The sequence below is a fragment of the Solanum tuberosum genome, unplaced genomic scaffold, assembly GCF_000226075.1.
Source record: "Solanum tuberosum cultivar DM 1-3 516 R44 unplaced genomic scaffold, SolTub_3.0 scf00667, whole genome shotgun sequence".
NCBI lineage: Eukaryota > Viridiplantae > Streptophyta > Magnoliopsida > Solanales > Solanaceae > Solanum > Solanum tuberosum.
Genome location: NW_006239588.1, coordinates 174,295 through 187,495, shown reverse-complemented (window position 1 = coordinate 187,495; position 13,201 = coordinate 174,295). Strand labels below are relative to the sequence as shown.

At 32.6% G+C, this 13,201-nt stretch overlaps 1 protein-coding gene across 3 annotated transcripts; it reads left to right on the top strand.

Annotated features, from left to right (window-relative positions):
* The first annotated feature begins 4,546 nt into the window (after nt 1-4,546).
* Nucleotides 4,547-10,628, top strand: LOC102579093 (uncharacterized). Of its 3 annotated transcripts, XM_015305027.1 has the most exons (9): nt 4,547-4,718; nt 4,818-4,867; nt 4,946-5,257; nt 6,941-7,012; nt 7,591-7,655; nt 8,799-8,955; nt 9,723-9,806; nt 9,912-10,001; nt 10,143-10,628. In XM_015305027.1, exons 3-9 carry the CDS (start codon nt 4,970-4,972, stop codon nt 10,290-10,292), a joined length of 906 nt encoding a protein of 301 aa, XP_015160513.1. In that variant the 5' UTR covers nt 4,547-4,718; nt 4,818-4,867; nt 4,946-4,969; the 3' UTR covers nt 10,293-10,628. The 3 variants fall into 3 exon arrangements, with proteins under 3 accessions (XP_015160513.1, XP_006366708.1, XP_006366707.1); XM_006366646.2 differs by lacking the exon at nt 4,818-4,867; XM_006366645.2 differs by lacking the exon at nt 4,547-4,718 and having other exon boundaries at nt 4,736-4,867.
* Nucleotides 10,629-13,201: the final 2,573 nt, after the last annotated feature.

The window sequence follows — 13,201 nt, the reverse complement described above, 5'->3', positions numbered from 1 at the left end:
CCTTTCTAGAAAAGTAAAAGCAATTATGGTAATACTTTAACTTTCCTTCAAGAGAAAAGTAAAATTCAAATATGATAAGAAAATCAGGATAAAATCCTAATAAAAGGAAGAGTATAAGTGATCCAATAAGTAAACGGGAGGGATAAGTTTGCACTCAAAAATAATTGAAGGATATATTTGGTCAATTTTAAATAGTTGATGGATATTATCATAAACATAGTATGCATTTTCTTTCCCTTTTATTCTATAAAACTTGCAACAACAACTTTTAACAATATCTGAAACTTGTTTACTCATTGACTTAATAAAGTACAAGTTTTGGGGAAACTTTATGTATTTTTACTTTTATACTCTCTCTATTTTATTTCAATTGAATTTTTGAGGTTTTTTTCATTATTTAAAATATGTGAATTGTTTAAAATTTAAGATAAATGTTTGAATTTTTTTTCTCTTTTTTGCTCTTCATTTATTTTGTATAGGTAATGAGCTCAAGAGAGTTAATTGTTTATATTTATGACTTTGCTTTGAATTATTTTAATTTTTAAGAATAGTTTAAGAATAATTAAAAGGACAAAAATGAAAAAGTGATATTTAATTTATGTTCTATTTTTTTAATGAATACGCATTACCTCACAAATTCACTTAATATGGACTTGAAAGAATAACTTATAACAATAGTTTTTAATAATATTGTAAATTGTTTTTACTCTTCAATATGGTAAGTGCAATGTGCATGTCCAAAAAATCATTAATGAATTTATTTATTTATTTTTCATTCGATGTTCATTATTCCTATTGAAATTCGATTAAATTCGCATTCACGTAAAAAGTTTCACATTGGGAGATAAAATGCCCCCTAACGATAATAACTCTATACCAGGAAGACTCGAACTCAAACCACTAATGCTATAGACATTGTTTGATTATTGGTTTAGCGTATTTCAAAATCAAAAATCGATAAATCGAACTGATAATACATAAAATTGAATCAGATCCGACTGATGCACACCCCCAAGTACTTGAAATTGGTGCCCTAGACCAACTAATCCATCGTAACTCACATCCTCATTATCATATATGCTCTAATTAAACACTGAAAAATTATAGCCAGTCCCAACACTTAAACTATGCACCAGACCCCCAATCATCAGCCCAACCTAATATTCACAACTTAGCAAAACAGATAACATACAATTATAATCACAAGTATAACATATCCTAGACTCTCAGTCCTCACCTTGAATTTGATATGCACAATAATCATGAATAACATCAGCACAATAAGTCATACCTGATTTAACACACCTTTCAAGTAACCCGAACCATCAAGAATCCCTAAAACAACATTCACAGTGTTTAACATGCAAACCTAGTCTACATAAGAACCACCAGAACATTTAAACACAAATCCCAACCACTCATGGATCCATATGCAACAATCATACTATGAAAAAGTAAATCGGTACACTCAAGGAACCAACATAAAATCCGGTTCTCCCATGGAACCCACTCCCAAATTGTTACTACCGGTATTATACCCGAGCCACTATTATTTGTGTACCAGCGTGCTACGATGTTGATATCCTATACCAGACCTGGTATCCGATTCAATCATTAGTATTCATATTAGGTGTAGTATCCGAGTCAACCGTTAGTATTCCTGTATCGACGTGGTAACTAGCTATCACAAACAATCGTGTACAATCACAAACATAATGAACAATAATATTGAAACCTCAAATCACATAAATAAGTTCATTGCATAAAATTATCAACATAAAGTCATTTCATATGCTTCCCTATGTATTCCCCAACATGCATTACACAAGTGATTCCAATAAGTAGTAAACATGCATGCATACATATATTGGACAACACAAATCATACCAATATATCAATGGTCCAACACTGAACCATGAGTACAAATGAGTTCCCCTTGATTACCACAAGTCCCATAAATGACTATAACCCAACAATTTCATAACACTTAACCTTATAGCTACCACCAAACCACCTCAACGGAAAAATCAAGGTTAACAATCAAAAACTAGAGAACCACCCCCTAGTCATTAATTTTTCTTGCCTTAACAACAATAAACAACATTTAACCATCCAGGCTCCGTACACAAAGGTTTATGCATGCAACCTTCAGTCAATCTATAAATTATCATACAATTGAAAACATGTCTAAACTACTTAGTCAAGAAAACCCAGCCTATAGAGCTACTGTTTATAACATTTGGATTGTCATGAATCAGAAGATTTTTTGAGGACAAAGTGTAAATAGAGAGTTTATGATACAACATGTGCAAAATATAATTAAGGAGAGATTACATATGTTTAGATACTCGACGGTAGGAAGAGTGAATACTTGATTCAGTGTTTATGTAATTAGGCTTTGCTCTTGAGGTTCACTAGACTTAACTTTCTTCTCTAAAAGGGGGTTGAGTCTATGGGTGCTTTTTACTTGTACTTGACTTTGTTTTGGTGGTATGGTAATATTTCATAGTCTATTACCAAAAAAGAAACCTAGCCTACCTGGACGCCAAACTACTGCAACAAGTAAGTTATAATGCTGATGATCTTCCTTCTTCGTCACGTTTTCGAAGGCTAAATCATCTAATAATAACAATTATAAGAATGATTAATAAACTACTCTTCCAACAAATACTTTGGAATTCAAATCCACTAGTTCTACGCTCTAATCTACTCAAAAACTCTATATTTTGAAATGGTTAGATCAATTTCCAGTCCTAAGGACATAGTCTATCAACACTAACTCAAATTCAAGAGATTTTCAACCTATTAATTACCTTTACACCAGAAAATCCTACCTAGGTTAACTTTCAATCCCCACCATGTAAATCTAATGTTATTCTAAGGATTAAAGAATCAAACGAGTGTTAGATTGATGGAAGGACTTATCTTGAAAGAGAAAATCATTGGAAAACTGAAGAAATCACCCCTATTTTACTCTAGCCTGACCTTGAACGCATTTTGGGAGTAAAATAATATTTTAGGTCTGAAAATTGCATTTAGCGTGTAGCCCGCTGTGGCTGCCTAATTTCCATTTTAGTAGCCTCAGTTTTTCAACATGGACAATCTCTGATAAAATAGTCACAATTTTTTACTCTGGACTCCAAATGATGCAAACTTGGTGGCGTTGGAAGGAAGAATCACAGACCTTTAATTCGATAGGTTATGGGACACTTACTTCATTATAGGTTGAGAGATATGGTTGTTTGAAGTTGAAGTTTAAACTTAAGCTCGAAACTTAATCGGTAAGGACACTTTCAACTTAACTTTGTGATAAGGGCATTGTAAGACCTTAATTCATAACTAATACTCTCGCATACCAAGAAATTGATCCTAAACCTATGACGAATGAGATGTGTATACCTTTACCGCATATATTTTCAGTAAAGACGGAATAGGTCGTTACAATTAGAAAGAATAACTTATAACAATAATTGGGATAATGCATGAGAACCCCCTTATACTATGACTGGAACTCCAACGACATACCTAAACTTAACTAGGGTCTTATTACTCCCCCTCCCCTCAAGTATTTAAAATGAAATAAAGACACCCCTAAAAGTTGTCGTGCATAAAGAATGTGCACTCTCTCTTGAAGGCAAGTGAAGACCGGAAAAATTGGATACATGCCTTTTTATTTACAATTAGTTAATACACTCAATTGTTGACATTAAAATTTATATATATTTAATTATTTTTATTTCTTTTTTTATTGGGGTAATGCATAAATACCTCCTAAAGTATGACCGAAATTTCAGCGACACACCTTTAACTTAACAGTAATTAACATGTACAAGTGTCTTCTTTTAATTCTACATTACTTAATTAATTTACTTAATTAATTATATATAATTAATTAGACTCCATGCATCTTCTAAACCTTCTTCTCTTTGAAACCATTTTATTCTCCTGCAACTTCATTCTTTTGTAACTTATCATCGAATGCAATCATGAAATAATTATAGATCACATTTTAAAATAGTTTAGGGGGGTTAATATTACTCTAGTTAAGTTAAGGTGTGTCGCTAGAATTTTGGTTATAATTTAGGGGTACTTATGCATTATTTCAACAAGTGATGATTAAAAATACAAAGCAATATTTTTTTTATTTTTTTTTTATGTGTATTAACTTAATTCAAATACAAGATAAAAAAATAAGAATATTTTAAAAATAATAATAAAAAATAATTTACACACATGACAGATGCGTGTTCTACAAAAGCAATCCACTTACCTAGTTGAAGGTGCCACGTCAGCACAAAAAATGCACGAAAATACAAAAAAAATGAGTTCGAATATAATAGGACCCTAATTAAATTAAAATATTTCGTTGAGATAATATTTGAAACTTTTTTTACTCATCAATATGGTAAAAGTGCAATGTGCATGTCCAAAAAATAGTAATGAATAATTTGTTGATTCGATATCTAATATTCATATTGAGTCAAACCCGAATCACTAATGAATTAGTCGTGCTTGAATGTTAGAATCCGGCCACCGAGTCTCTAATTGGACAATAAGAAAAATACAAACAAAAGAGTAAACGCGGTCAAATCAGTGTTCGGTTTGTATAATTTCAAAGAAATTTCAACGGTTCCATCAAATTTTGATTGGTTTTGCTACAAATTCGCTAAATTTTCGTCTCCTGATTACACAATCATCATTTTTTTCTGATTTTTCAGGTCTATTATACACTGTACTCTTATTTGTTCATTTTTTGTAAAATATATTTTTTTTCATTCGCATTTGACTTTGAATTTTCTCTCTATCCGAATGCTCAGAAATTCTCTGTTCTTGCTGAGTTTCTCGGCTTGGGCGGTGAATTTCTTAGGTTTGTATTCAAATTTTTTTTGAAATTTTTAGTTTAATTTATCTGAATTTGATTGAAATTGTGAGTTTTTTGATATAGGGATATTGCGGTTTGGGTATAAAAATGGGTGAGCATTTGGTGGTGAAAGATGAGGACCGGGTCCGGGTTGGGAACGCAGATGCATCATCATCAGGGGAACCGATTGAAAATGGGAAGAAGGCAACCGAAGTAGTGGAAGGAACCGGAGCTTCTTCTTCGAAGACGATGAAGGAAAAGGAATTGGCTGTTGAGGAAGAAGAAGAAGGGAATGAGGAGGTGCCGTTAATTGGGGGTGCAGAGTGCCGTATTTGTCAAGATGAAGATACTTTGAATAATTTGGAGAGTCCTTGTGCTTGTTGTGGAAGTCTCAAGGTGAAATTTTCTGTTTTCAGCTTACTTTTTTTTATCTTTGTTGTTAGCAAATTTGATATTTGCGAAATAGATTTTGGACCTAACTCAATCCTGAAGGCAATTTCATGAGGTAAGGTGACCAATTTCTTATCCCACAATCATGCCTAGGCAAAACATGATATAGGGGGGACAACATTGGATAAACCAAGAATTGAGATGAGTTTGACTCTGATACCATGTAAAGAAAGGGACTTTGAATTTAACTTAACCTCAAAAGCTAGCTCATGAGATGAGGATTTCCCAAGAACATGACACCAAATTCTACATCCCGCAATTGATGTGGGACAACTTTAACACACACATCTTACATTTTAGGGGTTTTGTGAGCTTATAAGGTAGCTTCCTTTTCCTTATTGTTCGTGTCTGATCTAAATCAATCAACCATGCGTTAATGTCGTAATAGTTAGTGTCCATTATATGAATCCTCTAAATTGATTTTGCTCATCTAGTGTTTAAATGGATCATCATAATAATACAATGATTAGGCTGACCTTTAATAGCCGACCACTACTATACTCCTTTATAGCTTGAGATCAGTTGTATTTTCAGAAGCTAACATAGTCAGAGTTCCATATTTGCTCCAAAATTAAAAATATTTATGTTCTCAAATTGTACTAGGTTGTATCCGAATATTTACACTTCTTAATTATAGACACTTGAGATAAGTGGAAGTTAATTGTCGTCTTATTCATGGAAAAGGATACAACCTTGTCCTCTTGTAATATATACTCCTGAATTTTGATAACAGAGGAAAACTTGTACCATGTATTGTGCGTAGTCAGTGAATTTGACCTTTCCCTTGTCAAACATCGTGCAAACTTTGGCTCTGATGCTTAGTGTACATGAAGAGAAAATCCCTCTGACATGTTCACCAGAATCTCTTTGACCATTCAAAGTTAGTTGATATATTTTCCCCCTAATTTGATCATATCTTGACTTCCACAAAATTTTGCCGTAGAAGTCAGTTTTAATGTTTGTTGCATTAAGATCTTTCTCCTGGACATGTCAACAATCAATTGTTAACCCTCCGACTTCCTTTGTCTGCCTGCTATCAGGAAAATGATTATTCCCTGCATGATGGTGACTTTACCGTTGTTTGTTTATGTCTCCATGTTGCCTCATTGGTGATCTAATCCTTTCTTAGGCTATTATCTGAAGCCCATTAAGCAAGATTGTTCCCTTAGGTTGTGATCATCAACATTTTTTGAACCAAGACATGAACTTTGCCTCATATTATGATATCTGGTGATGTCATCATCACACTTACTCACCTGAGAAATTCTTATGACACTACATAATTATATACTCCTTCAAGTTGCTTTGACACTTTTTGCTATCCTTATGACGTTCTATTTTCTTTGTATATATCATCATCCTAAGTATATGTGAATGCTGGTTGTCCGATATCTTATCTACGCCTTCCGAATATTGCCCCTATATAGTTGCACAACACTTGGTGTTTCTGTTCTTATTTTATTTTACTGATAAATTATGTGATCTCTATAGTTGTATTTCAAGAGGTTTTGCTCTACATCCTGTTTACAGTTTACCTCACTTTCTTTCTTCAATTTGCTTTTTTCTTTTAGTTGGAACAGTAAATTTGTATAAGTACTGATGGTTTTAGTGGAAACAATTGACCTGCAGTATGCACATCGAAAGTGTGTTCAACACTGGTGCAACGAGAAGGGTGACATTACTTGTGAGATTTGCCATCAGGTATGTCTGTGTGTTGTTTTGCACCGTATCTTGCATGCTGTGAGACTGGTAAGAGGACTTCTCTATTAAATAAGCAAGTTCTCATCTCATGTCAAAAAGGAAAAAACCATCCTCCAACAAAAAGTGCAATATTATATTTTCTTGTTTGTGAAGCTGTCTGTCTCTTTCATCTGTTATGGAAAAAATGGATCCTTTTTACTTTATAGCACATGGAACTGAATCATGGTAGTCAATTTATATATGTTTCATTTTTGTGATATGAGCATACATGTCAATGAGGATGTTTCTTGGCAAAGTACTTCAGATGGCACTAGAATTTTAGTATTGGAAATGTTTTATGTTTCTATCAACATTATAACTATAATTTGATGTATTACATATGCATGGATAGACAAGATTCAGTAGAATTGCTTTATTGTGGATAAAAATAAAGGCTTTGTTTTATCAGACAATGTTTTGGCTATCTATCTGTCTTTTTGGAGAACTTGGGATTGAGCGATGCTTTTGAATTCTAGCATATTCTATTTGCCTTCTGCTTTATTTATATAATACGTTTCCATTTTCATTCTCAAATGCAGCAATACCAGCCTGGTTACACTGCCCCTCCTCGAGCTCGGTCGGAGGATACAATTATAGATATTGGGTGAGTTTAACTTTCTTTAGTGCAGGTTTCCTTTGTTAGATATGTCTTAAATTTTTCTTTTTCAAGTAGCTTTTCAGTAGCATTGTTAAAGGCATGCTTGAGTAGCTCACAACACCGGCTGAACTCTGATGCGTACAAGAAATCGAACTAAGCCTAAAGAGCAAATTAACTAATTGCTCTTGAACAGCTGGTTCTGTAGAACAGAGGAATTGAGAAGAGAAAGAGAGAGAACTGTTTATTGATCTTTTACAATTCGATACCTTTACAATTGGGGTTGATCTCCTATTTATACACGTGAAGTAAAAGCAGACTCCCATAGTTGGTTATAACTAACTTGGCTACAGTGTTAACCGACTAACAACTAACACGTGCGACTAACATGACCACTAACCGAACTAACGACTTATTTATTAATTGGCACATATCAAACTCTCTGCTAGGATATGTGTGCTCTACTGAGGCACCAAGGTGGTGAGGCATTCACTTTAGACAATTCCAACCAACCAACAGTTATTCTTCTTAATTCGGTTACTTTGGGAGAGTCATAGATGGTATCTTGAAGAGGGAAACTCTAGACAATAAGTATAACGATTAAATCAATATAGTAATTGTTAAGAGAACAATACAAAAAGAAAAAAATATGTAATATGTGATACCAATGAGAGTCATAAGGGCATTAAGGAGGAGGATCCTACAGATGACTATGCTCGTATTTAGGAACAGAAAATTGGTATAAGGAAACTACTGATTGAATCTGCATCTGCATATTTGGGGTGGTTTATGAACTTGATTGACCTGCCTTTCGCCTTTTACTTTCCTTTTTTTTTTCCACTAGTCAAAAGATTTCCTATTCCTCTGTTGATATAATTGTTATTTGTCCGTACATATACATGTCTGTGTGTTCATGTGTGTGTGTGTATTAGTACATAAAAGCAACTTTTTCTTGGGCAAGCTCATTCTAATGGCAGTTAAAGTTGAGGTTCCAAATGTGCTTTGCCTTTGACAATAATGTGTGCAATCCATTGTGTCATATTATTACCCACAGATCTTCTTTTTCCAAATATTAGTTAAGTGGCGTTGGTCACAAGATTCAACATTTCTTCACAGTTCATTGGCTCTTTGGGTTGCTTCATTGTTGTGCAGGGGAGGATGGCAAATTGCTGGCACACCTCTGGAATTACATGATCCTCGCCTTTTGGCAATTAGAGAGGCTGAACGCCAACTTTTGGAAGCTGAATATGATGATTATAATGCTACAAATGCAAGTGGTGTTGCGTTCTGCCGTTCTGCTGCTCTAATTGTAAGCATTTACTGCTATTTGTCCCAGAAGAAATCTAGAATTCTAAGTAGACGTTTGGGTATAGATTTGGTTGAAACTTGAAAAAAAGTATTTTTGAAGGTAAAAAATGGTATTTGGAAGTTGAAATTGTGTTTGGACATGTCACTTGAAAAGCATTGTAGTTTGTGAGTGGAAAATGTTCTTACTTGAAAAACTCATCTTCAAAAACTAACCAATTCAATTGAATATTTATTTTTAGATTCTTTTATTTGTTAGAAAAAGAGATAATCTAAAAAGTCATTCCAATATATAACCAAACAATGCTTTGAAAATAATTTTGGAAAAAAAGAAAAAAATCATGTCCAAACAGACCTTACAGAAAGACGTAAAGGTAACTGTCCTCGCTGGCCCTAAGCCTCTAGCACTGCATTTCTGTCATTGCTTCTTGCTGGATTCACCTTGTAGGAGTGGGTAGATGCTTCCAAAATTTTGAGATTGTCTAACTAATCTTGTAGGTATACAAGAGAAAATTCTAGGAACATAGATGTTGCCTCTTCCACTGTCCTTATTCATTTACCTCAAGATTTTCTTTATCCTCTACGTTTCAATTGGCTGTGAAGAAAATATGAAGAGAAACAGTATCTTATATTTCCATGATATAGATGATAATGTATACCATATGTCCTTATTTTGTGGTTGAGTTGGAGCTGATGTCTACACACAGGCACATATGCATGTATATATGCAAATTTGCCTTAATTCTGATGATCTACATACAATTGTGGCAGTTAATGGCTTTTCTGCTCTTGCGACATGCATTACCCGTAGCAGATGCAGATGGAGATGACGAAGATCCCTCTGCTTTCTTCTCGGTAATTATTAATATCTGTTATGCTCTATCTACGTCTCTCTGTTTCTCGTAAAATGATTTATTACTACTGCTGGAATTATGACTCCCATAAATGTATGGTATGCAGCTTTTCTTGCTTCGGTTAATTGGCTTTCTTTTACCTTGCTACATCATGGTCTGGGCCATCAGCATTTTGCAGCAGCGCAGACAAAGAGAGGTTGGTGTTAGTTTTGCTGTTCGAAATATTTTCCTCAACATTTGCCACGTGAATCAGCCGAATACATTAAAACACGCGCATATGTGTTTTTTCGTTATATAATTAAATGTAAAGCTTGTTTTCATGGTTTGGTGAAAACAGGAAGCTGCAGCATTAGCAACAGCACAATTTGCATTTGTGGTACAATCTGGGCAGCCAACAGGTGTACAGTTTGCCATGGCATCAGCTACACCATCTGTCCCTGCATCAACGGACTCTTCGTCTGTGCCTGCACCAATGGATCGGGTTTAATATTGTCACGTGCGAGTATTGGTTCCTGCATTGAAAAGGTTCCAGCAACGAGCCTCAACGTAGATGCTGCGTCGTTTTGTAAGTAGTATTGTGGATATAATAGCAGCATCTCATGTCATGTCATTTCAAGAACCAACAATTTTACCAAGCTCTATATTAAAATTCTTTTGATCTTGGTATGTATGTATGACATTTAGTAAACATTTTTCACATCTGGTTGAGACCAGTTTTGTATCATGTCTTGTAGAAACCTTTTTTTTTTTTTTTCATTTCAGTTGGCTAAATTTATTTTTACTCTATTGTTGAATATAGATATATAAAAAGGCTTTGTATAAAGATTATGCCAATAGATTTTGGTATATTTTGCTTGTTTAGATTATCCAGGAAAATAATTAAATATGAACATTCATGTAAAAGATATTAATCAAAAACATATGCAATTTTTCAATCTACGTTTATATTCTAAAATTTTATTTTATAAGTATTGACTATATTCATAAATTTATTTTAGTCTCAGTCGCAAGGGTATTTTTAAACTACTCTAAATATTAATGATAAGGTTTTTAGGAGATACAAGATAAAAAAAAATTAAAAAGGAAAAACTATTTAATTCAATAAAATTCCTATTATATTTACTAATTTGCTCTATAGTTTGAAATTAATAATTTAATATCAAATTTCAAGTCATATAGAAGAGAGGCGAGCGAGAGAGTCAGATACATGTGAATTCATTTGAGTACGGTATATTTAGAACAAATTATGTCTAATTTTGACCTCATGTATTCGAGATACATGTATCCGAAATTCAAAATCTAGTAAGATTTGTAATATTATAATGCGTCAAATACACATATTCATAGTCTAAAATCTAGTAAGATTCGTAATATTAGAAACTATTATAAATTTAAGTACTTAACTCACAAACTTGTGAAAGTTTTTATAAGTTATCTGAAAATAAATTCAATAGTTGGAGTTTTGGCCCTCTTCGTTGCTACTTGCTAGTATTGGTGAGTGGCAAAATCAAACCCAACCCGCTCAATCTGGTTAAGTTTGAGTTGATTATTGATCCTCTCATTCATTAACTCAACCCATTTTAATCCATTAAAAATTGGGTTGATATGTACTCCGAATTGGCTCATGAAAAATCTTATTATTATTATTATTTTTGGAAAAATTACGCGTATAAGCAAACATGTATTAGTTAATTACTTAACATAGCTATAGTTTGCCTTAATTACAATTCGTGACCTACTTTTAGCTATAATTACGCTGCTCAACTTTTTAGTTTTGTATAATTCGCACGTTTACATAATTCGGAATTAGTATAATGTAATTTGTATAAATATTGTATAATTCGAAATTTGTATAATATAATTTGTATAACTGCTTACACTTCTGATGTTTGTAATTGTATAAATTCGTTTTTTCGAGTTTATACAAAAATAACTAAATTATACAAATGTACCTGCGAATTATACAAACATGCGAATTATACAATTGAGGCAACTTAAACTGTAGTTATAACCCATAAATTTGTAAACTTTAGCTATGAAACATAATTAAGTTTATTATAGTGGCTATTCGCGAAAGTTTTTTTTTTTTTTTTTAAAATTTGATATGTTATATATAGTCATAATAAAGAAAAATAATAATTTTATTAGGTACTAAAATAGTTTAAAAGAACAAATAAAAAAATTAAGCTTAGAAAAAATTGGGTTGAGTTGGATTTTGACCCGTTATATACCTCGTTATCTAATCCATTTTGACCCAAGCAAATTTAGATATAATTAAATCTTAACCCAATTATTATCTTAATCCATTATAATCCGTCCAAATTTAACACAACTCACCCAATTGCCACTCCTAAGCCGTCCATCCTGCCGACTACTAAATCGATGGACGACATTGTACGGTCTTAGATTCTTCATGAATTGTAGGTCCCATTTCCCTTTGATAATGCCCATACTTTCAACTTTACTATTGTGAGTAAAAAAAATTTCCAATTACAAATACTTATCCAAAATCAACAAAATATTCTATTTCAAATATTAATTATCCGTAAATAGATAATTACGCTAAATCAATAAATAAGTATTTACTCTTTTGGGTCCCATGGCATTTGAGAGGTAGGATTGCTTATTAGACGGATTAGATAGATAATTATGCTTAACAATTTGACTTATTGAATATCGAATTTTAAATATACTAATCTACTAGCATATCAATAAGCCAACCGTTGATTTATATGTTATCGTTTTAGGTTTCACGCCCTATAAGAAACTAAGTAAGTTTATAATTGTACTCTTATTTAGTGTTTTCTAGAAGTCAATGTTTTTAATAAATGAATTAATTTATTTTGATTAATTAATTTAACCAATGAACATGAATTAATTATTTAATTTTCATATGTGGGTTAAATTTACACTTTCAATGCTAATAACTCTCAAGGTAAAACGAAAATAATAGTGTTATTTATGCATTGATTTGTGAAATGACAAATAGTATTAAAGAACATCTATTCTTATTAAGGACGACGTATAAATAAGAATGGAGTTGTTAACAGTTTGCGGGCTCCTTCATTTCATGCTCTCTTTTTTCACTTTCACTACCATTATATAGATATTCAATCAAACAAAATAATTATTTTGACTTACTTAAGCTCATAATTCTGTAATTATAATTCACAATAAAAAATATATAAAATCTAAATTTTGAAAATACACACTCATTAACCTTTAATCCGATAATTCAATATCAATTAAGTCAATTTTATAATTAGCTTATCAGTCACGGTTTGATTTTATGGACTTAGGCCCTCCTTGCCCTTTAAGCAAACACTGATGTGATAATTAATACGGATTAAACAGAAACCTCCACTACTCCCCAACCCACCCCCAGCCCCCACCACC

Excerpts from the sequence above, each read along its gene's own strand:
- LOC102579093 (XM_006366646.2), top strand. The coding sequence starts at position 4,970 with ATGGGTGAGCATTTGGTGGTGAAAGATGAGGACCGGGTCCGGGTTGGG. Across the intron at positions 5,258-6,940 it reads CTTGTTGTGGAAGTCTCAAG|TATGCACATCGAAAGTGTGT; the intron begins GTGAAATTTTCT and ends ATTGACCTGCAG. Across the intron at positions 9,807-9,911 it reads ATCCCTCTGCTTTCTTCTCG|CTTTTCTTGCTTCGGTTAAT; the intron begins GTAATTATTAAT and ends TATGGTATGCAG.